General features: G+C 31.1%; 1 protein-coding gene across 1 annotated transcript; it reads right to left on the bottom strand.

Annotated features, from left to right (window-relative positions):
* Window positions 1-24,212: 24,212 nt before the first annotated feature.
* Window positions 24,213-25,149, bottom strand: LOC115875319. The gene is made up of 2 exons (XM_030890739.1): window positions 24,764-25,149; window positions 24,213-24,491 (listed from the first exon to the last, which is right to left on the bottom strand). Exons 1-2 carry the CDS (start codon window positions 24,914-24,916, stop codon window positions 24,213-24,215), a joined length of 432 nt encoding a protein of 143 aa, XP_030746599.1. The 5' UTR covers window positions 24,917-25,149.
* Window positions 25,150-25,616: the final 467 nt, after the last annotated feature.

The raw sequence follows: 25,616 nt of genomic DNA, 5'->3' as shown, positions 1-25,616 counted from the left end.
ATAAAAAAAAAAAATTCTTTGATAGACTGTTATTGATAGAATTTCACTTAATATCTTATTTTTTGCTGTTTTAAAGAAGGCACAAAATTTATGTTGTTTATTTCTGCGGAAAGGATGATAATAGTTATCGGAAAATGTGATACTATAACAGCAAAAATATGACGTTAATAAAAATTAATAAATAATAACCATCTATCAATGAATAAAATCGGAATTATATTACCATAGAAATGCTTTTTGATTTTCAGGTCAGAAAAAATTCCTCTATATTTTTATGTTTTTTTTTAACTTTTTCTAAAACGGTATAGAAATTTGGAAAAGTATAAACGGGATTAATCATTTTTAGAACAAGCGATATTTTTTTTATGAAGAATGCATTTTTCTCAAAACGTTAATAATGAAAAAGCTTTTCCTCTTGTAAACACTAATGACTGAAACAAAGAGTTGGACACATGCTAGTGATTAGCTCATAAACTGAAACTGAGCCGCTTACCGAGGCACAGGTTACACTAGAAAAGTTTCAGTCCGGTGAAAATTTTACCGGAGATCGTAGAGTATTTCAGATTCTCCACATCAAATAATTGCTTGTGTGGCCTCTTTTTAATGAAAACAAAATATCTAGGCAGAGAAAAATAAACGAAAGACCAGGCGATAGTTTAGACAAATGTGGGGCCATGTCTTTTTTGCGTCTTTTTTAGATGACTCATTTTATAGTCTTCCTGCTTGGGATTTCATAAATTCTTTAGCAATATTCTAGTCTTATTAACCCATAATCATATTGAACAGTCAACGATTATCGTACAAACCCTTTGAAGTACCAACTTGATTTGGAACCGAGAGCGAACAGCCGAGCTGTTCTAGAACTTGGTCTGTATTTTGTACTCTGCTTAAAGTGACTAATGGAGACTCTTATAAAGCAATAAATACTTCAAAAGCGCTAAAACTGTTAAATAAAGAAGGAACTATTCTAAATTCACTAAATCCGCAATTACAAAAAACCTATTTACAACCTCGAAAATCACCGTGACACTTGAAGAATGCGAAAAATGACAGAAAAAAGCATTCCTACTGTTTCTCATAGTAACGTTTTAAGTAGAGTGACTACCTGCGCCACTGCAAGCCCACCACGGTCCTTGTGAACGATTGCAGGGGGTTGAACGGTATCCCACTATTTGGGTAGGAGCGGCAAAATATTACCTCAAAGGTAAATTTGGTCCATTGTGCGAGAGCCGGGCTGCTTTCTTTCACACCGGATTAGCGATACTTGTGACAAGAAGATTTATTACACAAACGCCGTTTAATCTCTCCGGAGGACGGACCATTACGGTGACCGGCAAGGGAAGAAAGTCTTCGGTTTATAAAAGGAAATATTTATTTTTACTGTTAAAAATCCTTTTTTTATTTCAAGTGGCCAATGGTCTAAAATCTATACTAATATATCAAATCCTTAAGTGACTCACTGATTAATCACGATCCTGCTCAAACCACTCAACGTAAGAAGCTCAATTTTGGCATACCTGTTGATTCTAGGCTGTAGAGGTTCGATAGGAAGGGATTTTTCGAAATTCCAGTTCCAAGGGGGTCAAACCACCCCTGAAATATTACAATATTTTTTATTTAAAAAACGGCCAAGTTTCCGAAAAAACGCTTAAACACGTTTATTTTATTTTGTATTTTTACATATTTTAAGATTTTTAAAAATGTATACAGGGTGTTTCGAAAAATTTGGTCATTGATTAATCACGATCCTGCTTAAAGCGCTTGACGTAAAAAGCTGATTTTTGAAAAACGGATTGACTTTAGGGTGTAGAGGTTCGATAAGAAGGGATTTTTCGAAACTCGAATTCTAAGGGGTGAAACCACTCCCCAAATATTAGAATATATTTTATTTAAAAACCGGTTTAAACACGTATATTTTATTTTGTTGTTTTAAATATTTTAAGATTTTTTAAAAATATATACAGGGTGTTTCATAAAATATGACCATTGAGTAATCACGATTCTGCTTAAACTACTTGACGTTTAAAGCTGATTTTTGGCAAACGTATTGACTGTGGGGTATAGAGGTTCAATACGGAGGGGTTTCTCGAATCTCAAATTCCAAGAGGGTGAAACCACCCCTCAAATATTACAATATTTGTTATTTAGAAAACGGTTAGTCTTTCGGGAAAACGCTTGGATACGCATAATTTATTTTGTTTTTTACATATTTTGAATTTTTTTAAAGAATCATACAGGGTGTTTGGTTTGGTTTGGCTTTCGGTAAATGTTTGGTAAATGATTAACCACGATTCTGCGTAAACTGCTTGACGTAAAAAGCTTATATTTGGCAAACGGATTTTTCGAAAGTCAAATTCCAACGAGATGAAACTACCCCTCAAATATTACCAAGTTATATAATAATATCGCCATATTGTTTTTCTCATGCTGACATAACGTCACCCTAGAATTAGGTTGTTCTATATCCACTTTTGGGGTAAAATGAGTTGCATACACCATTTTTTTATGCAGAATTAGCTTGTTCTACATCCACAAAAACAATATAGCCAAATTCACAAATAAAGAAAAAAAATCTAATATTTTGTACTATATCCATATTAATTTGAAAGTAGCGAAACCATATAATGGCCTACATCACTAATCTAAAAATCACTATTTAAGGCTACATCCTACAGTTTGTAATAAAAAAAAATGGAACGAAAATACCAGATCAAAAAATATGTTACTATGCATAAAAATTAGATTGTTCTATATCCATTTATTCTCGATCTCTTTCTCTCTAACATACAATGTATGTATCTGTTTTTATTTAAATTTAAGTCTTTTGTTTTAAGCGGGTGAAATTGCACCACTAAACGTTCGTTTGTCAAATAGGCGGCAAATCGGTTCGTTTGAAAAGAACTGATTGCCTGATTTGTTAGCAAATTCGAATGTTTTACACTTTGGAATTTCGTAAAACCAGCTGCTTCAACTCAATTAACTGCTCAATCGTTCGTTTGAAAAACACTGATTGCCTGATTAGCAAATTGGAAATATTTCACACTTTGGAAATTCGTAAAACCAGCTGCTTCAACTCAATTGCCTGCTCAATCGTTCATTTGAAAAGCACTGATTGCCTGATTTGTTAGCAACTTCGAATGTTTCACACTTTGGAATTTCGTGAAACCAGCTGCTTCAACTCAATTGACTGCTCAATCGTTCGTTTGAAAAGCACTGATTGCCTGATTAGCAAATTCGAATGTTTCACACTTTTGAATTTCGTAAAACCAGCTGCTTCAACTCAATTGCCTGCTCAATCGTTCGTTTGAAAAGCACTGATTGCCTGATTTGTTAGCAAATTTGAATGTTTCACACTTTGGAATTTCGTGAAACTAGCTGCTTCAACTCAATAATTGACTGCTCAGTCGTTCGTTTGAAAAGCACTGATTGCCTGATTTGTTAGCAAATTTGGATGTTTCATACTTTGGAATATCGTGAAATCAACTGCTTCAACGCAATTGACTGCTTAATCGTTTCTTTGAAAAGCACTGATTGCCTGATTTGTTAGCAAATTCGCATGTTTCACACTTTGGAATTTCGTGAAACTAGCTGCTTCAACTCAATAATTGACTGCTCAGTCGTTCGTTTGAAAACCACTCTAATACTATCAATACTAGAGATAGATAAAAAAAAACATTTAAATAATCCAATGAAAGTTAAAAATCAGATATAAAATGTGAATAAGTTATGCTATCACTATACATACCAAACAAAGAGGCGGAAAAAAATGATTTTTTAATAAACAATGTAGACGAATAATTACTACTATTGTGTTTTAGGTTTTTATTTTTTATATTGTTTTAAGTTAATGTCTTAATGTCTCCACTTCGGTTATTTTGTGTTGAAATAATATTTTGAAAAATAAGTAAATCAGCTTAAAATGAGTATTATATTATTCTATATCCCCACATTTTGTTCTATATCCCTAAAATCGGCTCAATGCACAGCTAATAGACACATTTGTTCTATATCCAAATCTAAAATCACTACTATCTTTTAAATAAAGCTTCTAAAAGTCAAATAAATACATATGTTTGATAGGTTTTTATATTACCTTTAATTTATATGTTTAATAGAACCATTTTGGTATGTAGTGTTCACGGATATCCAGTTTAAACTTTAAACCTTGTTTTCTCAGTTTCATCGAAATGGTCTATAGAACAATCTTATTCTAGGGTGACGATAAATGTGAGAAAATTTTATCCAGTTTGTATGTTAATGGAAATTCTTGCTTTTCTTTATCATCACCATTACAAATGATTAATTCAACGGGAACGAAGTCGCGGGTACACGCTAGTATGATCTATAAAAGGCATTTTTGTAGCATAATAAACAATTAAATAACTTTGCGAAACAGTTATGAAAAGAAAGACGAGTTCTTCAATTTTATTTATACATAAATCAGTGTTGAAACAATTAGTGATTAAAAAACAAACGTTTTGCTACACATACATCTTATGTGTAGCACAATCATATTCGATTGTCAAGCAGCACTAAACGCGATCAACTAAGTAACCATCAATTCCAAGTTGATCAAAGAATACCTAGGGAAGCTCAACAAATTAGGCAAAGAAAATAACGTCTACTCTGGGTATAGAAATAGGAGGCAATGAAAAAGCAAATGATCTAGCTAGAAAAGGAGCGAACACTCCACTAACTGGACCAGAACCGTTCTGTTTTCCAAGCGGGAACCTAGAAGACTCCGTCCGTAATCTACAATGGGTGTCCTCTAACGGTCCAAGACACTCGAAGATGTTCCTCAGAACTTACGACCGAGAAAAATTAAAGATTTTCCTTGATTTAAGTAAAAACAAACTTCGGATTGTCACGGGGTTTCTAACAGGACACTGTCTCCTCAACAAACACCTCAGTAGGCTGAAGCTGAGAAACAACGGCGAATACAGATTCTGTGGGGAAAATGGAGAAACACCAAAATACATTAGCTTTTTTCGGGTTCTTGTTATTACTGATTCTGAACCGTCCTAGAACCCTGCAGCGCATGCGCAAATGAAATAATGTCTTCATATTTCCTTCTGCGCATACGCTTCACAGTTGTAGGACGGTTCAGAATCGGTAATAACAAGAAAACGAACAAAGCTATTATCACTGAGTGCGCAGAGACGACGACCGTTCGTGCCATGAACTTTACGGCTGGTGTCGAGAATGGAGAGCTGATCTCTGTGGGGCCGTCTCAGATATTGGCTTTTGTTAAAGCCCTGAGACTGTGCGATGAGTTATAACTCGTTATAACTCAAGAAAGGGGAATACACAATAGATCTGTAAGATCGCAATGATTAACACCCCTCTTAAACCTTCTACATTCTACATATAAATACTAACAAACAAAGTTACTGGTAAATTCAGTTTTAATAATGATGTTTATTTTAGTGATCAAAATGAATCAATTAAATTATATTCATTTAATTAATGATGTTCTGCTAGATCCTCATTAAAAATGTAATTTAAAAATAAAAGACAAATACGATGTTAATTTTTTACCCTTAAAGTGATTTGATTGAGTTTGATGTCTCTAATGTAGTGTGTTGAAAATTCGTAGAGTACTAAAACTTTTATAATCAGCATATATTTTAAAGCATCTTAAAATATAAATGTGTTTTCAAAATTATCTACAGGACAATTAACTACAGGGTGATTCACGGCCATGGCACGTTAGACGTCTATGGAGAACCGGTGACAATTTTTTCCTGAAAATTTGGATATTTGAATAAAGGAACCTGCTCCATCTATCTAAAACATTTTCCGCACTACAGTGTTACCGCTTCATACTATAAATAGTAACATCTTTGTTATTTTAAATGGAATACCTGGTATATTATTACATTTTTCGAAACTACTTTTATATCTGATCATTTTTCTATTAAACTAACCTATTCGAATCTCTAATAGTTTTCGAGATAAAAAATTAAACGTGTGTAAAATTGACAAAATCATGATCATGATTAAGCATTAGTTAAATCGTAAATTTGGCATATTGAGAGCTGAAATTTGGCTTAGAGGTTAAGGAAAGTCGACATATTCGATCTGTCTAAATCATCCGATTGAATATCAAACAGTATATAAAAAAAAATATTAATTTCTGTTTGTTATAAAATCTCTCAAATCATGGTTATTTTAAATTCAAGCCTATGCACGGGTATATTATTAAAACAATCAAAACACAAATAAAATTGCTTTTCAAGGAAATATCATGTTCCTATACCTAAACCTCCAAGTTTCTTCAGTAAAGCCATTTAAAAGATAATAATTCAATTATAGTTGTTTCGTTTAAAGAAAATCGTTACCATGACAAATAGGTATTCGAACTTTATAAGTATCATTTACAGTTTACTTGCTAAATTTCTAAAATTGTCATGGTAACGAATTTTTTGAAATGAAACTATAATAATAAAAATCTTATTTTTTAAAAACCTCTACTTAAAATAACAGAAGGTTTAGGTATAGGAACATGATAATTGCATTGAAAAGCTATTTTATTAGCCTTTTGATTTGTCAAATAATATACCTAGGGTTGAATTTAAAATAACAAATATTTTAGCAATTTTATTGCAAACGGAAATAAATAATTTTTTGGCTGTCGCTGTGTAATATTCACCGAGTTGATTTATACATCATATCGAATATACAGAGTGTCCCAGAAATAAGTGCAAGTATTTTAAAGGGTGGTAGATCTCGATAAAAGAAACATATTTTCTCTTTATCGTTTTTCAAAGAAGTCCAAAATAACGGAGTTATTTTACCTTGAAAATTTCCAAAAAAAAATATTTTTTGCTAAAATTTTGAGAACCACTGGATCTTTTTTGGATTTTCTTTCTTGTAAATTTAATCTAATACCTATGTCGCCATATTATCAAGAAATTATGTTTTTTAACTAAAAACTAAAAAAAATTCAATAAACTTTTCAAAAAATTTCGAATTTTCAAAAAAAAAATTTTCGCGAAAAAAAAACCCTTAGGCGTGTTTCTGGTTTCTGGGATTGAAATATACTGCCAGTTGAAATACTTGCACTAATTTCTGGGACACCCTGTATATACTTTCGTTAACTTAAACGTTAACCCAAATTTCACCTTTTAAAATGTTCAATTCATGATATCCGATGCTTATTTAAGACCATGTTTTTGTCAATTTTACATTTATTTTATTTATTAACTCAAAAAATGTTAGAGATTGGTATATGTTAGTATAATAAAAATATTATGAGATATGAAAGTGGTTTCCAAAAATGTAATAATATACCGGATGTTAACTTTAAAATAAGAAAGATGCTGCCACTTTTTGATGCGCAACATTGTAACGCTGAAAATTCTTGAAGCAGGTGCCTTCATGTTAAAATCTACATTTTCACCGGTTCTTCTTAAACATCTAGTCCCTAGTCATCGCCGTGAATCACCCTATATATAAAATCGTTTTCCAAAACCCGTTCTAACCAGGAGCAAGGATCCAAACCTTAACACCTTGGCCCACCCACTTGAGTACGAGCTGACAAAACATTTTACACCCCTAATAAACTGATAAAAGGCCCTCGAAGATCCTGTTCGACACGCTATAAAAACTGTTCTTCGTTCCCGTAGAAATCGATTTGCGCACCCATCGAGAGCAAGAATAAACATTCGGACACGCTCTGTCGAATTTGGCCTGCGAGCAAATCTGACAGACCAAACTATAGAGCCTAGAAGAAATATATATGATTGTGTGAAAAATAGATAATAACATGAAATATTATGCTTCAGAATGACCTTCGTTTTACAGATTAACATCTTACCTTTCTAAAGTAGCTGAAGGGGATCTAATTTTAGTGTTTAATAATGATCAAATTTGTAATGTTTTAAACTGCTCGACAGAGAAGAATCACTAGATATATTTCCTCCTTGCTATGTATGGCCAAATATGCATTGCTACTAAATATACCGTTTATATTTAGTCATTACAATAATTATAGGCTTAATGCATTTCAGTTGATTTCAAAAAATTCCGACCGCAGCGCACTCTACGGCAAAAATTATCAATATTTAGTTCACGCCGCCGCGCCGTCATGTCGATCGCATTAAAATAATATTGAAATCGGGGTTTTGTCATAATATTTAAGTATTTTAGTTTTTTGCTAGTGCAGTTATTGAGACTATAAGACACTAAGGTACCTGGTTTGTGTGATGTAACGCTGTTTCGGGTAGTAAAAAATAAGTCAAAAAGAATTCGAACTAGACGTCTTGTTGTGCTGTGACAATTTCAAATGTTAATAAAATTGCCCAAAAAATGTCAACGCGTAAAGGAGAGCGTAATTAGGGCGTTGTTGGGTACAAGAACATTCAATAACTCAACTTTCCCGGATATTCAACTCTCTTGAAACAACATTTTATAGCTTCATAATTTCTTACACCCATTTGATCAATAGCAAAAATGGATTCAAGCAGTTCGACGAAACAAGTGAGTAAACAAAGTGCTCGTTACATAATCAAAAAATTAAATAGATACATACTATGACAGAATGAAACATAATTTGCAATATTAATGGTATACTTTTTTAATCAACTAGTGATTAAATGTTTTATGAACGTCTTCTAAAATTATAATTATGTACCTTTAAAAAATGTCGTTATAGCCGAAATAGCTCCAATTATGCCCCACTAGCAAAACCGGTGATAGAACTATGCTCGCTACCGTAGTTGAACTCATCTAAAAAGTTTCTCATTCAACATGTGATTAACTTTTGCCTACGAAGCATCTTCTGTATCTAGTTCCAAAAAAGAAAGTTGATCAATCATCGAATTACTGCTGTTTAAAAACAATCTTCTTTAGAAATATCTTCTTGCTCTTCTTCTTTTTGCATTTCTTCTTCTTCTTGCTCTTCCTCCTCGTATTCCTCTTCTTTTTCATGCTTCTCTTCAAATTGTTCTTCATTTAACTTCTTTTCGATAAAGTCAGGTACACGAAGTAGGTTAAGTACATCGGCAGGATAACTAAATTTACAAAGCAGCCTGCACAAGTAAAGTATTTTGCAGCCTGCACAAGTAAAGCCCAATCCTGCCTATGTTCCTCGGAAACCTTTGAGGCCGTTCTTCTCTGGGTTCTGGAAGATTGCTCCGAAAAAGGTAATCGTGGGCAGCCGGCAGATGATGTGGATGGAAGGGGTTCATTTAACTCAAGGATAAAATCCTCCTTTAATCAGTCTTCATTCTGCCACCTTCTTTCAAAATTTATACAAAGGCGATTTATCTTTTTTCCATTGTGCCTGATAGTTTTTGTTCATTATTCTGAAATTTCTGTCTTACAAAATTTGAAACATACCCGTTTTTCTCAACTTTATCGGCCCCTTGTAGTCATTTTTCCAAAATATCTATTTTTTTCAATCGATACATAGGAGAAAAAAAAATTCCTTTAAAAAAAAGTTGCAGCTAGTAGCAGCCAATTTTTTCTTTGATATGTTCACAAAAGATTGTTTCAAATTTTACAATAACATCTATCATGGAGAAACATGGAGAATTTTTTATAAGTCAAACTAAACTTTTAACTTTTTATTTATTTTCTGTCTTAAACTCATTATTTTTAATGAATTATAAAATAATGGACGCTGATTCTTATGTACAATTGTTAGTGATTTCTTAAAAATACATACCATGAAGTGTAAAAATAACAGTAATCCGTTTTTATATTCCACTGAAATATATCACTTAATATTCACCAAAACTCTTCCGAAAAGAAACAACAACTAAATAGGCACAAATACTTCACTAGAACGCCTAAATATAAATGCTGATAAGGAATAAAAATGAAAACTAAACAAAAATATATGCATGTGGTCTTCTTCATTTGTATATCTGCTTGCATTCCACTTACAAAAAAGTCCATATACAGTGGGTCTAAAATAGAAACCATAGTGCATCGTATCCAACTTTGCAGGGTGGGACCGTGTGCACGTCTCTCACATAGCCTACCCACCAAATTTGATCGCGATCGGACGAAATCAACTTTTGACGTTTCTCACGTCAAAACTAACTATCACAGTGACACGTGTCGTATACGGTCGAGTTGGCCTTGGTCCAATCTATCGACATACCAAATTTAATTTAAATCGGTCGATTTTTTCGCCATTGATGATGGAGTTTCATAATGCACATAGTCCAAAGAGGGGGCTCTTCGAGTCCCATCTGACCCATAATCTACATTCCGACCCCTAGCTCACATAGGGTCCGATTTACGACGCCTCTAAAGACCCATCTCAACTTCCTCATTGGCTTACCACTTTTTCGATCGTTACCACTTTTCGTCTCGCGGGTCATCTCGCTAGCTCGTGTGTCACGGCCTTGAATTTTTACTCCCAGCGCGCGTAAAGAAGTTTCAATTTAATAAAAATAAATGCATAGTTCTTAGGTTCTTCGTAAAAGATAAATGCGACATAAAATATAATTTTTATTTTGTTTTTATTTGTATTTATGGTGAAGGCGCCGGAATACATTGTTGACTAATTTTAATAATTGTACTTACCAAACAAACTATTGCGGTAGTGCTCTGAATTTTTATTGTCTTTTTTACATCTCTCTATCTCAATTAACGATGAATAATATTTTTAGACTTCTATTCAAATATAAAAATATTTCATCTAAACCTCTTATAGAGAGATATCAACAGTCGCATCGCAAAGTAACTTCTTAATGTGAGTTGAGGAAAGTACATTAAAGTGAAATAAAATTTCTTTTAATTTATTTTAGTTTTTTTTTTTAAATTATTACGAACCTTCTCTACAAATAGCACTAGTTAAAAATTTTGTTCTATAGAAGGCACATAACATTTGTTGGTGTAAAAGCGTGTTAGCACTTGTTATGAGCAAAATCTTTTGAAATCGGAGACGAGGAGATAAAAGGCTTTAGGTTCAAAATTATAATACCCCGCAATTCCTTTAAAATACCTGTTATGACATGCTTGAATTGTAAAATAATATAATTCAACTTGAAATATAAATTAGTTATTGTTTCTTTCGAGCCTGTTTAGATAAATTTGTAATGAATAATTTATTAATTTGCTGAGAAATAATGTATTTTTTTATATTTTACAAACTACTTTTAACGTAATATACAGGGTGGTCCGAATTGTATTCGGGAAACTTCGGCAGCATAGTCTACTGTTAAAAATGAGTAAAATATTTTGTATACATTTAGGTAGCAAGTATAAAATGCTTTTAGGAGATACAGGGTGTAGAAATAGCCATTTTTATTTCGGACTATATATAAATTGGTGATGATGTGCCCGTCAAGATTTATCGATTTCTCTACACAAAACATCCCCCTTTAGAACTTTTTCCTTAATAGCTATAAATGGGAGTAAATGACTATCCGTGCGAACAATCACTGGAGGCGCCACTGGTCATCATATGTGTAAAAATTGCGAAAATTTAATAATCAAATTTTGACGTAAGGGCTCGCGCTTAACTTTTTTAATTCTAAATAAATTTTTATTGTTTTCAAACTATAATATTAGATTTTGTTGTATTTCGTGAATGGGTAAATGTTTTCTCAAAATTAAAATATTATGATATATAAAAAATGTCGTATAGTATAGTATATTTTTATTTTATTTGGTATAGATCCATTTTATCACATACTAAACCAATAAATACAGAACAACAAACAAAAAATGTAATATACCAAATACCCTGTGAATGCGATAAATTTTACATTGGTGAAACATCTAGACCCTTAAATGTTAGAATTAAAGAACATAAAGATTATTTAAGAAAGGGAGATTTTCACAAATCTAAGATTTGTCAGCATTCATGGGACACAGGGCACAGAATAAATTTTAATAACGCCATAATTATAATGAAAGAAGCGATAGCCTCTATAAAGAAAAAATAAAAATAAAAGAGGCTTTTTTAATATACTCTAAAACAAAAATAAATGTATTGCTCATGCATCTGTAGATGTTAGTAATGTATGGCAATCGCTTCTTTGATTTTAAAGAACATAACATAAATAAACATAGCATACGTAAAAATTAAAAATAATCATACAGAAAGTTTGGGCTTTTGGTTTTACCTTATTAAGTAATTGTTATCAGGTAGTAATTGTTAATTTGAAGTTTAACTTAATATAATGTCATTTTAACAGAACGTCAACGATTTCTTGTAGACGTATCTGTTTTAAAAAGTAAAGTGTTCTCGAATAGTTCAATTTAAATATTTTAAATAGTTTTTTTCTTGATTCTTTATATTTTTTTGCTTCCGACGACGGAAAGAGAAAATTTTCCGAAACGTTAAGCATTTTTTTCTTTGTTAGACAAATTTTTTTTTGGATATTATGATATATATGTCAGTTGCCATCTAAAATGTCATCTCGACAACAAAAAGTTAATTATTGTCAGAGATTGTTAATTAAAATATTGAAATTTACAAGTTATAACTAGTAATTAGACGTTTTAAAGCTTCATTCAGAACATCGCAATTAGTGGAATAAGTTAGTGGTTTCAATTAAGGTAAGTGTACCAGTAATCGTCACTGTACCAGTGTTCGTCACTTTCTGTGTCACATCACAGGTTTTGTCAAATATTAAGGAATTTTTATACAGCACAATAATAAGTTAAAATGTATTTCACAGATTTGATATTATTTGATCGATTTCGCAACATGTGCATTTTATGATAGCTGTCATAATTCGTTTCTGCATTACTTTTTTGTACGCGATTGGGAGGATGTTGGTTCTGTGCAAGTTCTTTAACGTGTATGTTAAGACATCCAAACTTTTAAGATAAATTAGAAGTGTACAAAATTAAGGTTAATTATGCATTTTTTATATTAAATAACCTTTATTGATATTAAACTTGGTGTCTTTAGGCGATTATACAAGATTTAAAGAATATTTTTAGTTTATTTTCGTGTGCCGATTACTAGGTCTAATAAAAGTGGTGGTGTCCTAATAGTCGGCACATATGACGGTTATTGGTGCATAAAAGCAAAAATTATACTTGCGTATAGATTAATTAGTTTTGTTAGTATGTCTAGACCTTATCTTTAATGGTGTTATTTTAAGCAGTAAGAATATGCGTACCAGTCTCCGTCATACCAATTTGTTTCGGGATTTTAAAGAAAATATATGTTAATTAGAGATGACGAATATCGGGACATGAGTGTGACGAATTCTGGTATTATCAGATATTATGATAAGAAAACTTAAATATTCCGCAGATAACACACTTAAAACGAAGCTGTTAATAATGATTTATCCGTTAAGAACAACTTTGAGAGATAACGTTATTTTACAGACCGTATCGCGATGAAAATGGGATCACAATCCGTTTTAAGCCTACCAGGGGAAAACATCTTAATTAATAATATATGGATAATAGATAAATTTTATGCCTCTCATTATATCTTTTCCGAACTTAAATAATTATTAAAACCTTCGAAAAAGGAGATTCAGAAGAAAAACTAATATTTAACTTAAAACGAAACTGCAAAGCAACATAAAATTTCGTTAGCACAAACAACATTAACAATCAGAAAACAAACCTTCAAGAATATTCTCAAGGGGGCATGATCCAGGGCATGAAATGTAAGAGCTAGGTGCACGAAAAATGTACTGGAGTAAAAAAGTCTTGAAAATATCAATTGTTCATATTAGGTAAATATTAATTTTATGTTTACTGCAAATATGGTATTTCATTTAAATATAACGATTACTCGGACACGATAATGACGATAACTGGGACAATTGAATCTAAGGGGTGACGAAAACTGAGGCAATGTGTACTTAAAAGAAAAAAAGATTTATAGCGATAATTGGGGTTACAGAAACTCAAAAATACGAGCTAGAATAATGAATTCGATATATCTGCTTACAAATGAAATTATTACCAAAAGCAATATACCATATCATTTGGATATATCAACATACATATTATAAACTTTTCTTAACGTGACGAGCACTGGTACATTTATTTACCTTACCGTAGAAGTTTTTTTCCTTTAATTTCAATGTAAGCATTCAGAACGTCAAAATTAGTGGTAGACAATTTCAATTAGTAGGAAAAGTTATCAAACTTTTGACTTTTCCACTAATTATACTTCAAAATTTGCGACAAATGTCACTTTAGTCTTTGATTATCTTCCGTCAGGAGAAATTGTGGTTAGGGATCAAAAGTTAATTGTTTTACAAGATAAATATTAGGCTTTCTCCATGGATACAACAGCAATGCAACAGCTTGCGGTAAATAATTGACGGATGATAATAATCAAAGGCCAAAATGACATTCCTCGCAAATTTTGAAGTATAATTAGTGGAAAAGTTAAAAGTTTGTTAACTTTTTTTAGTAATTATTGGAAATGACTACCACTAATTTTGACGTTCTGAATGCTTAGGAAACAAACTTCTACGCTAATTTAAACCACTGATTTATTCCACTAATTTCGACGTTCTGAATGAAGCTTTAATAGATTTGATATTATTCAAAAACAAAAACATAATAACGCAATTTTGATATGGTTCAAAACAAAAAATGCAGTTATTTTTTTCAGTTTTTGATGTAAAAATGTTGCGTTTGTATTGCAAAACTAAAACTGTTCCGTTCTTCTTGCCAGGTGTCCTGCCACATTGCCATTTCCATTAATATTTGTATTTCTATATAAGTGTCTAGTATTATTGAAAATGTATACCCAGTTTTTTTCGTCATACCCACTATTTACAGTAAATAATTAAAAATAATTATTATATGAATTCGCGAGCAAAAATACATAGCGATGTCAAGTCCAGTTTATTTACATCAAATTCCCCGTCTTGGTCATAAATTCCGTAACGATACATTGTTAGCACGGTATTTTACGAGAGCCGTAAGTATCGGACCAACCTGTTACTCGCTTATTATGACTAAAACCGAAATTATATTTAGTCTCCGGCGTACACTCTATTTTGTTAATATTTTAGCGGCGAACGACACCTTTACATGGGCGATAAAGTAGCCTAATAACTTTAGAGTTTTTCAACAAAAAAATAATAAATTTAGATGAAAATAAGAAAAAAAGTTCATATAAATGTATGTCCTAAAATGTTTAGTTTCGGAGATACAGGGTATAATAGAAGTGTCAGTTCTATTTCGTTTCTTTTTTCTAAATAATTTGTGATTTACAGTCAATATTTGGATAAAAATTGGTGTCTGGGTTTTGACATGAGAAATTTGATTTAGATATCAATATGACCCCTACTTGTGGGGGGTCACCTAAATGTGTTTGAACTGTTTTGAAGAGGAATAACTTTTCGTCCGTACTTGTATAAAAGCTACTGAGTAAAAAATATATAAAAAATGTCTCTTAATAAAAATCGTTACGAGCAATTGTTCTGAAGGTATTTAGAATGGAAATAGTCAATATATTGATAGATCATTATTGATAAAAAATAAACATGTTGGGTAAATAGTTATTTGAATTGATAAAATTAGGATTTTTTTTGTAAGGTAATCATATATTTTTCTTCAAAAAAAATTATGATCCTATCTTTTGAGACAAAAATATTTTAAATTTATTATTTCAGTCTAGTAAAAGAACAGCTAAGTGTAGATTTACGTTCTAGTTTTTATGTTTTAGATTTTCTATATTTTCAGTCTTAAACAGTAACGTACATTTTAAATAATATCGTACAGACTATATTTAGTGGTTAGATTATTAAGAACATTTATGTCGATTTAATAGTTACAATGTGATTTAGATTTTAGGTTTCATTATATTACGCCCTGTAATAGTATTACTTTCTACAGATATTATTATTGCGCTATATTAACAGATGAATAAGAAGACATAGGTTCTAGAATCTACAGGTTGCAACATATCAGATTTAACACCGCATAAAATTTAACAATTTAAATAAAGTAATGCTACTTTCTTATATTTTCTATAACGTTGCACGCATTGTATTTTTTCATAGTCTTTTCATAGAACATATTTAATATTATTTACATACATAGTTTTACTCGACAAATAACCACTATAGTAATTATTAAAATTGTACAATGCTATTTACCATCAGAATTCATCATGAATAAATATAGCCATTAGTTTTAAGTAATATACAACTCTGTTTTCTTTCTCTGTACATGCCTGGCGCCCAATATCTGTATTTTTTTATTTATTGTTATTAATTAGTTCTTTCCAGTGAAATACCTTATCCACGACTGCTCTCCGATGAAAAGCTGCCGTTCGCAGTGGTAATGTTTATAAAAAAACTTTACAATACTTTTCATAAATAATTTTCCATACGTTATATAAAATTAAATTCTCAATACTATTTGTTACTATTTTATTTAACCTTCTTTTTAAGAAAGTATAAATTAGAGTGATTTAAAATTACAAATTCATGGGAAAAACCGATCATTCATCATCTATAGATACATAATAATAAACTGCTTCTTATTTTTCTACTCTTGTTCCAAGACCATTCTTTTAATTTCGACAGTGACTCACTCACCGTCATCAAAATTCTAAGGTACATCCTATACTGAGTTCCACAAACTTCACATTTTAAATTTTTTGCAGCTTTAAGCTTATGACGGAAGGAAAATGTAATGTAACTGACTTTCCAGTGGACAAAAAGTTAGAAAATTAAATGAATATAACAAAATTGTTCAATAGGTGCTTCAATAGAAACTAAATAAAATAAATTGACTTCGTTTTACATGAGATTTCACAACTTTTTTTGGTAGCAGAATTAGATTGCGAGACATTGGTATTTTTTTACATTCCTCTTTTTCTTTGATGGAATTGATAGATAAATATTCTACACATTTTTATTAATTTCTAATAAAAATGTGTGGAATATTTATATAGATGAATTAAAAATATTTGCCTCTGTTTATAATTTGTTAAATCTTCTAATTAATACGAACGAATATAATAATATATTTTTAAAAAGGAGGCATTAGACAAGGGGACAGCTTTTGTCCCTTCTTATTCAATCTCTTAATGGACATTTTCATAAAAAGGTGACTTGATGAATATCGATTATCAAATGGGACATAACAGAGTTAGCATGGTGTGTTAGGCTGATGATGTAGCCATTATCGCGGAGACAGAGACAGATATGCAGAGACAGCTTCATAAAATCTATCAAGTAAGCCGATAATTAAATATGATTATCTCTACAGAAAAAACGAAATAACGAAATGCTTAACTTTCTCTAAAGAGCCGGTAAGATGCAAACCGGTAGTAGAAAATAAAATTTTTCAGCAAGTGTCATAATTCAGATACCTTCGAATAAATAAATATGTCATACTACCATGATCCAGAGAAAGATCTGAGAAGCCAGATAAAAACAGAGCAACGGCCATGTCAGGATGTCTGAGACCAATAGTGTGGACAAACCCCTTCAATGCGAACAGACAGCAAAATTAAAATTTATAAGGCCTGCATCAGACCAATAATGACATATGGCATAGAAATCCGAGAGGAAACAAACAAGCCCAAAAGCATGTTAAGAGTCGCTGAAATGAAGAACCTAAGAACCATAATGGGGAAGACCAGAAGAGACAGAATTAGAAACACAAATATCAGACAACAATGTGGAATACAGGATGGAGCGAGATGGGGTAGGCAAAGAAAAAGATAATGGTTCGCACACGTAAAACGCATGGAAGAAAACAGGCTACCAATCATAGCTCTTAAAGGGAAACCCATGGGTAAGAGACAGCCGGGAAGACCTCCAAAAAATGGAAAGACCATCCAAGCAGTCCATCTCCCAATAACTCCTACAGAGGAAACCTTAAAACTAGCAGATCGACTAGATCTCAAATCAGTAAAAGAAAAAGATTTTTAGAAATTCGCTGACAGGAAAGTTGTATAGCATTGAAAGTTACTCTGCCAATCAGATTCCTGACCCAATACCATAATAAATTTATGAGTTCTTCGTCTACATGTCAAATACAAAACAAACTGTATCAAAAGTTTCGACTGGCATATATTTTTATTCTTGTCGAATTGTCGAATTTTATCTAAAGTTATTGGACTACTAACCAATAAAAATTAACGATCACTTGTAGAACGGTGAGATGAATCATCTAGCGACCCGATTAATATCGTGGCTTGTGTGTGTCCTCGAACCACCTCTTTATCGGTTTAGGTAAAAACAAGTAACAAATGCTCTATTTTATAATGCGCGAAGGCTGCCTGTTTTTCCGATCTGGGTTCCTTTGGTGGGGGTCACGCCAGGAGCGGATTTAGAAATTTTTAAGTGAATAATGATATACATCTAATATATAAAATTCTCGTGTCACAGTTTTTATTACCTTAATCCTTCAAAACGGCTTGACCGATTTTGATGAAATTTTATATGTATAATCAGTGGATATGAGACTAGGTTGTTATCGATTTTTTTATACCCCTAAGTGATAAGGGTGACCCAAGAAAAAAAAAAATTTTTTATTTTTTTGAAAAAAAAAAAATTATTTTAATTTTTTTATGATTTGGCATTATAAAATACATACAACCCTAAATTTTCAATTCTTCTACCACCAACACCTATTTTGTAATAGGGGTTGTTTTTTTTTAATTTTTTTATTACCTTACTCCTCCGAAACGGCTTGACCGGTTTTGATGAAATTTTATATGTATAATCAGTGGGTCTGAGACTAGGTTATCGATTTGTGGCCCAAAAAAATATTTTTTTTAATTTTTGGAATTTTTTTATTTCTATTTTTTATGATTTGGCAATTAATACATTTGGCAATTAATACATTAATACAATTTGGCAAAAATACATACAACCCTAAATTTTCTTTTTCTACCATCAACCGCTCTTTTTTTAATAGGGGATGTTTTTTTTTTAATTTTTTGTTACCTTACTCCTCCGAAACGGCCTGACTGGGCCTGACCGAGTTTGATGAAATTTTATATATATATATATATATATATATATATATTCAGTAGGTCTGAGGGTAGGTTATTATCTATTTTTTATACCCCTAAGGCGCGGTATTTTCAGGTATAAATAAATAACTTTTATCTAACAAATAACAATCTTAAAGATAAAACAATTGGTAGAAGATACACGTTTTTACACGCTATCCGTCAAATAAAATATATAACACGCTATCTGTACCTGAAAATACCGGGGGTAAGTGATAAGGGTGATCCAAGTCCACCGGCCAAATCTTCTGGTGTATGGGTGGCTACTCGTTTTTAGACCAATCTAATCTGACAGATCAAGTCTGCTCTGATTTGGCCTGTGACAGGCTTGGTCCGCCAATGGCTTGGCCTGCTACAGACTTGGTCCGGCACACAAACACAAAGTTCTTATCCGCAGACCAAGTCTGCAGGCCAAATCTTCTGGTGTAGGACGCTAATAAGCAAATTTAATTGTAGAATAGGACTGCAGAAAAACCACCTTATGATATTAAAAATTCTTTATTTAAAACTATTTAAATAAAAATAATTCTACAATGGGCTATAAAATATAAAATAACACAATATTAATCACAAAAATAGTATATTGTTTTATTAGGAATAAAAAATGACACTTTTCGTGGCGAGGCTGTACGTTTACATACAGTAAGGAGGCACAAAAGTAATTTTTACTCCGAATAGAACATGCTATTTTTTTCCAAACGCCACAAATAATTTTTAAACAATTTCAAACGTTCCAAAATGATATAAAAAGATTTAAAAGTAATACCTTGTATATAATTATATATCGAGAAACTATGGTTACCCTCCTTGAATTTGACACTTTATGTCAGTTTAATAATATATTTTCGCACTTGTATGCTTGGGCGTAAAAGTGTTTTACTTTTATATCTAGGCAGTAAAATTACTTTTTACATTGTCAATCACGTCGCAAAAACTAATACTTTTGTGACGTGTGAAAAAATAGTATATTGTTTTATTAGGAATAAAATGACACTTTTGTATGGCGAGGCTGAACGTTTACATACAGGCGAGGCACAAAAAGTCATTTTTACTCTGAATAGAACATGCTATTTTAGAAACGCTACAGATAATTTTTAAACAATTTCAAACGTTCCAAATAATATAAAAAGATTTGATGTGTATAATTATATTGTAATACCTTGTATATAATTATATATCGAGAAACTATGGTTACGCTCTGTTGAATTTGACACTTTATGTCAGTTTAATAATATATTTTCGCACTGCTTGGGCATAAAAAGTGCTTTAATTTTATGCCTAGGCAGTAAAATTACTTTTTATATTGTCAGTCACGTTGTAAAACTAATACTTTTTGACGTTTGAAAAAAAATATATTTTTACAGAATTACAAAATATTATTGTCCCTTAAATAATACTAACTTATTATAACTAGACCGTATACTTCTACTTTTGTCAAACAGACTTTGTTATAATGATGAATTCGCACAGTTGCATATATAGAAGAAATTAATTCTATTAGGTTGTTAAAGTGGCTAGTAAAATATTTTGTTCTCTAAAGTGGTTATTAAGTGATTCAAATAAGTTTTTTTTACCAATTATTATTTTAAAACTCTAATATTTATTTTTTAATATCGATAACAGTTTCTGAACCGTTAAAAAATATCTGAAGAATTTTTTCTGTTGTTAAACAAATATACATAACATCTTCAGATGGATAAAAGAGGTACTGTCCTTTGTCTCTTTGATTAATAAAGGACGTTATTAAATTATACCTGTCACCTGAAAGTGAATAGACACATTCCTCGCATTTTAAAATTTTACCTATTTTTTAACCACAAAGCCAGCAATGTATGTTATGGCCTCTTTTTAAATTCTGATATATTTATATTTATGTTTAAAGCATTGTGAAATATTTCATCGTCCTCAACTTCAATTACTTCTTCGGTTACTTCTGAAATGCGTTCTTTACCACATGTTTTATTAATTACCTCAGAAGGAGTTAAAATTGGAATTGCTTCCAACGGAATGCAATTCCCTTTAAATGAATCTCTCAATTCAAGATGGACCATCATTTTTATACGCCGATTTAAATTGTTTTGTTGATGGATTGTTGTTGTAACCACCCAGAGATCTAATCTGCCCAAAAAATAATTCAATGTGATCTTGACTTATTTTGTAGGTAGGGAAATACAACAGTAAATTATTCTCATAAATTAGATTTTTATAAAGAAATTGAAGGCTTTCTATATTAAATAAGAACCCTACAAATCCCATTTTTCTGCCGCTTTCGCACAATAGTTTGCCATCCATTAATCTTAATGATTTTAAATAATCTAATAATTCACACAAAAAGAATTTATTTTTTCAAAGTTTTGCATACTGATTGGTTTTTGAAATCAAGTTGGTGCAAATTTCTACTGTTTAATATATCAAATAAGTTGTTTATATAGCGTATGAATTTTACTGTGGGTTCAGAATCTTTAAACTGTTCAAGTTTTAAAATTTCATTGCAATATTCCAAAGAATGTGCTACTGATTGGCTAAATAGTTGGGTGGCTAATTTAACCTTCATTTTTGGTTGCTATAAAATATATGTGATTTTCGCATTTTATTAGCCAAGTGCAAACCCTCTTCATCCTGAAGTTTACACAACTCTGTTAAAAATCCCATTTTATTGTTCCACCGTTGTCATCTATAATAACTTTTTTTTCACCCAATGTATTCCTAATTAACTTTACCATATGACATGGATCAAAAAAAACTGCAATTCTTCTCCCAGAGTTAGGGTCAACAAATGTTGAATTAATATTTTTATAATCAAAATTACAACCCAGTTGTTTAGCCAAAGTAATATTGTTACTTAGCCCCATCAAAAAGTGATAGACACCAAGTGGATAATTGATTCATTTAGTAATTTTAGGCACTGTATTAGTAAATTATGTTTCTGTAAACCATTTAATGAGTCAATTAAGAAGTATCCCAGAGGAAGCTTCCAAGATTCGTTGACACCAACTAGCATAAATACCAGTGCTTCTTTTGCTACTGGATTAGAGTCAGTTTCTAGCTGAATACCATAATCTACAAATCCGTAGTATCGAACTCCATCAAATTCTACATGTTGGCGAATTGCCATTTCATCTATTACTAAACTACATATAATTGTGCGATTGGCATGTTCTACCTTTTTTTTAATAATTGAAACACCTCTAATGTAAAACCAGCTTCCCCATTTACATTTTTATACCATCTCGATATTGTTTTAGGATGGGGAAGAGCTGAATTAAAAGTGTTCCTGACAAAATTATAAGCTTTTACAGAATAAAAATGTAACGTAAGGGGAAAAAGCTTTTAAATTATTTCCATATTTGTGCTTCTTAGTTATTTGCCTCTGTAAAATTCTTCGTTAGGACCTATTTGTGCTAAAGTTTCCAAAGTTTCGGGAGTTACCTTACCACATAATGATTTGATGACATCAGAAAGAGTGGCTGACTTCTTTTGTAATGCTGGAGACTGGCTCTAAGACGTTTAATTTTTCTTCGAGCTGTGACTAGCTTCTTTGTCAATTTCATTTCTCGTGGCGTAGTATCCTGAAAAGTATATTGATGTTTAGTAAACAATATTACTAGCAAAGCGTAAGAAAATAATATTTATGAACTAATAATTATTGCCGTAGTTTAAAAACATGGTAAGCATTATGTCAAATATTCATATGGATTGCCTTTTATGCAAACCGACAAAATATAAAATAAATTCTGTTAATATGTTAAATCAACAAAAAATGCTTACAGACATTCAGGTAGGGATGTAAAATGGTAATTTATTTTTTGTGACATGACATTGTCATTTATGTGTCATTTACGGTCATTTATGGTCATTTACCTTAAATGTAAAAAAATCGCTAGGGAAGTAAAGATAAAGATATATTAACAAATACAAACAAACTTAAACAAAAATCAGTCTTAGTGGTTCTACGTTCACTAAATAAGCTTAAAGGCATAGCTTAGGTATACTTTTAAAATATAAAATAATAATATTTAAAAAAAATGAAACAAAACACAGCTATATCACACTGAGTAACTAAGGTCCATTTGTTTTCAAAGAAAAATGGAATAAAGAGATATATATCATAAATTTAAGTCATAAATTTAGGTGAACAAAAAAATAAATGACAAGAGTGTCATAAAAATAAATGACAAGAGTGTCATAAAAATAATGACAAGAGTAACATATAAAAATAAATGACGTGACCGTCATTTTCATTATGACCGTTACATGACAATGTCAGAAAAATTTGGGGGTTTTCAAAGAAAAAATGAAATAAAGAGATATATATCATAAATTTACGTCATAAATTTAGGTGAACAAAGAAATAAATGACAAGAGTGTCATAAAAATAAATGACAAGAGTGTCATAAAAATAAATGACAAGAGTGTCATAAAAATAAATGACAAGAGTGTCATAAAAATAAATGACGTGACCGTCATTTTCATTATGACCGTTACATGACAATGTCAGAAAAATTTGGGGGTTTTCAAAGAAAAAATGAAATAAAGAGATATATATCATAAATTTACGTCATAAATTTAGGTGAACAAAGAAATAAATGACAAGAGTGTCATAAAAATAAATGACGTGACCGTCATTTTCATTTTGACCGTAACATGACAATGTCAGAAAAATTTGGGGTATTTAGTTTTTATAATTTGCTCACATCCCTACATACAGGCAAAGTTTTCTTCTTATAGCAATTGTACTTGTTATTAAAATATACAGTTAAACTTTTTTAGTGTAATACACTCGTATGTGTCAAAAACAGTTCTTTATCAACAATGTTTTCTTATTTAGTTCATCCAGGTATTCTGCATATTAGAAGCAAAGCTTTTTATTACATATCTTTATTTATACTTGAATAGCATATGTGCTAAAGTATATTTTAATTCCTCTGTAAACTTACACTGACATTTTTCTAAAACATCATATGCCTAAAATAATCAGCTTCTGAGATATAATTATACAATACAATTGAAAAATGGTGTCAAAGTTAGCTTGGATATGAAGACCACTGTTATTTTATATAAAAAATTATACGAAGAATGTCATCGATCATCATTTCCAAGTTCACTTTCGCCATTTCCTTTCTTGATTATACAGTAGTACTGTATTACAGTTGAGGGTTTGGTTGATTATTTTGCAGTACTGTATGTTCAAACGGTTTTCGATCCAGCATACTTTGATATTGATAGTTCAAAATGGTTTTCATGATATAGACCAATTCCCAATATATTCCCCTTAAGATCTCTAATTCAAATTACATTTGTAACCAGACTTACCGCAATATCCTTTGGCAATGGATGAAAGTGGTGAAGTCATATTTTCTAAAGGTTCAGTGCTACTGGATGGTCTATATGGTAGTTCTAGATTGTCCTTAAAAACACCTGTGCTAGTAGACGGCAGAGAACTACAATCCATTACAGAGACACTCTGTATTGTATTTGCATGTTCAGAACAAAAGGAATCAGTGGTCTTTCTAGATAGGTCACATTCACTTGCAGCACGACATGAAGTGTTACTTGTAATCTATAAAAAAGTAATAAATATTCTTAAAATGTATAAAAATTGATCAAAAATAAAATGTAGTGGTCACGTAACCACTACTTTCAAAAAATTTTCATTTCGCTTATTTAAATCTTAAAATATAATATAGTAAAATATAATAATAAAGTATTGTGACAAAGGCTAAATTATAAAAAATATATATTTTATAATGAACTAGCAGTTTTTTTTAAATTCCCTGTTTATTAATATTTCATATTACTTTGAAACATAAAATATTCTAAATTAGCACTTACCAATATAGGTATAGCAGTTTTCTTTAAATGTAATGAAAAGGGTGATTTTTCATTATCAAATGAATCTTCTTTAAAATGCAAATGACACACGTGAGAATATTTAAAAATATCATCTTTGTTTAAATCCAAAGCTGCTCTCCAAGACTCCCACATCTCATTATTTTTAGGAAATCTAAAATAAATCAGGTATAGGTTAGATATGCAGTAAAAGCTAAAGTAAAAGGCTAGATAAGATAGTAAGTAAAATCTAGATTAGATATACAGACATTAATAACTAAAATAATTTCTAATTTATTATACTGTTTCGTGTCAATAACATCTGAAATAAAAGTGAGAATGAACTCCATATATTTATAAGGAAATTATTCTTTAATCTAGAAAACTGTAACTGATTTTCCTGCAATTATCAATTTGGATTCCATTAATTTAATAAAAATTGAAAACGTACTAAATGCTGTCCTGTACAAAGTTAAAACAGAAAACAACATGGCTACTTTAAATTATCAAATTTCATATTACTTACCGAAATAAATGCACATCAGTCTTATCCCGATAGTAATTGGCACTTTTATTATAAATACAGTTTTTTTACAACACACCTAGGCATTTTTAAACAATAGTAAGTCCAAATTAAACACAAACAAAGCCACTAGAACGACTGTAAACACACAGCTGACACAACGAAATGGCAGAAAATAGAGTCGGTTGACAGCTCATCGGCCCCAGTCGGCGCGTTATTCAAATAAATGTTATTCATTGGTCCGAGCGCTTGGAATCCTGGAGTGGGAAACTGGCAGGATGCGCAGTGGTCTTTGCTACATCTTTAACTTCATAAATCTATGGGTAAAAAGCG

This window comes from Sitophilus oryzae, unplaced genomic scaffold (genome assembly GCF_002938485.1).
Source record: "Sitophilus oryzae breed Bouriz unplaced genomic scaffold, Soryzae_2.0 scaffold_1372_pilon_pilon, whole genome shotgun sequence".
NCBI lineage: Eukaryota > Metazoa > Arthropoda > Insecta > Coleoptera > Curculionidae > Sitophilus > Sitophilus oryzae.
Note: the sequence above shows the minus strand (reverse complement) of the source record. Positions and strands in the feature narration are given on the sequence as shown.

What these genes read in the sequence shown, in the direction of transcription:
- LOC115875319 (XM_030890739.1), bottom strand. Translation starts at nt 24,916, where the DNA reads ATGTGGGAGTCTTGGAGAGCAGCTTTGGATTTAAACAAAGATGATATT. An exon ending in AAACTGCTATACCTATATTG is followed by an intron (nt 24,492 to 24,763) that starts GTAAGTGCTAAT and finishes ACTTTTTTATAG; the next exon opens with ATTACAAGTAACACTTCATG.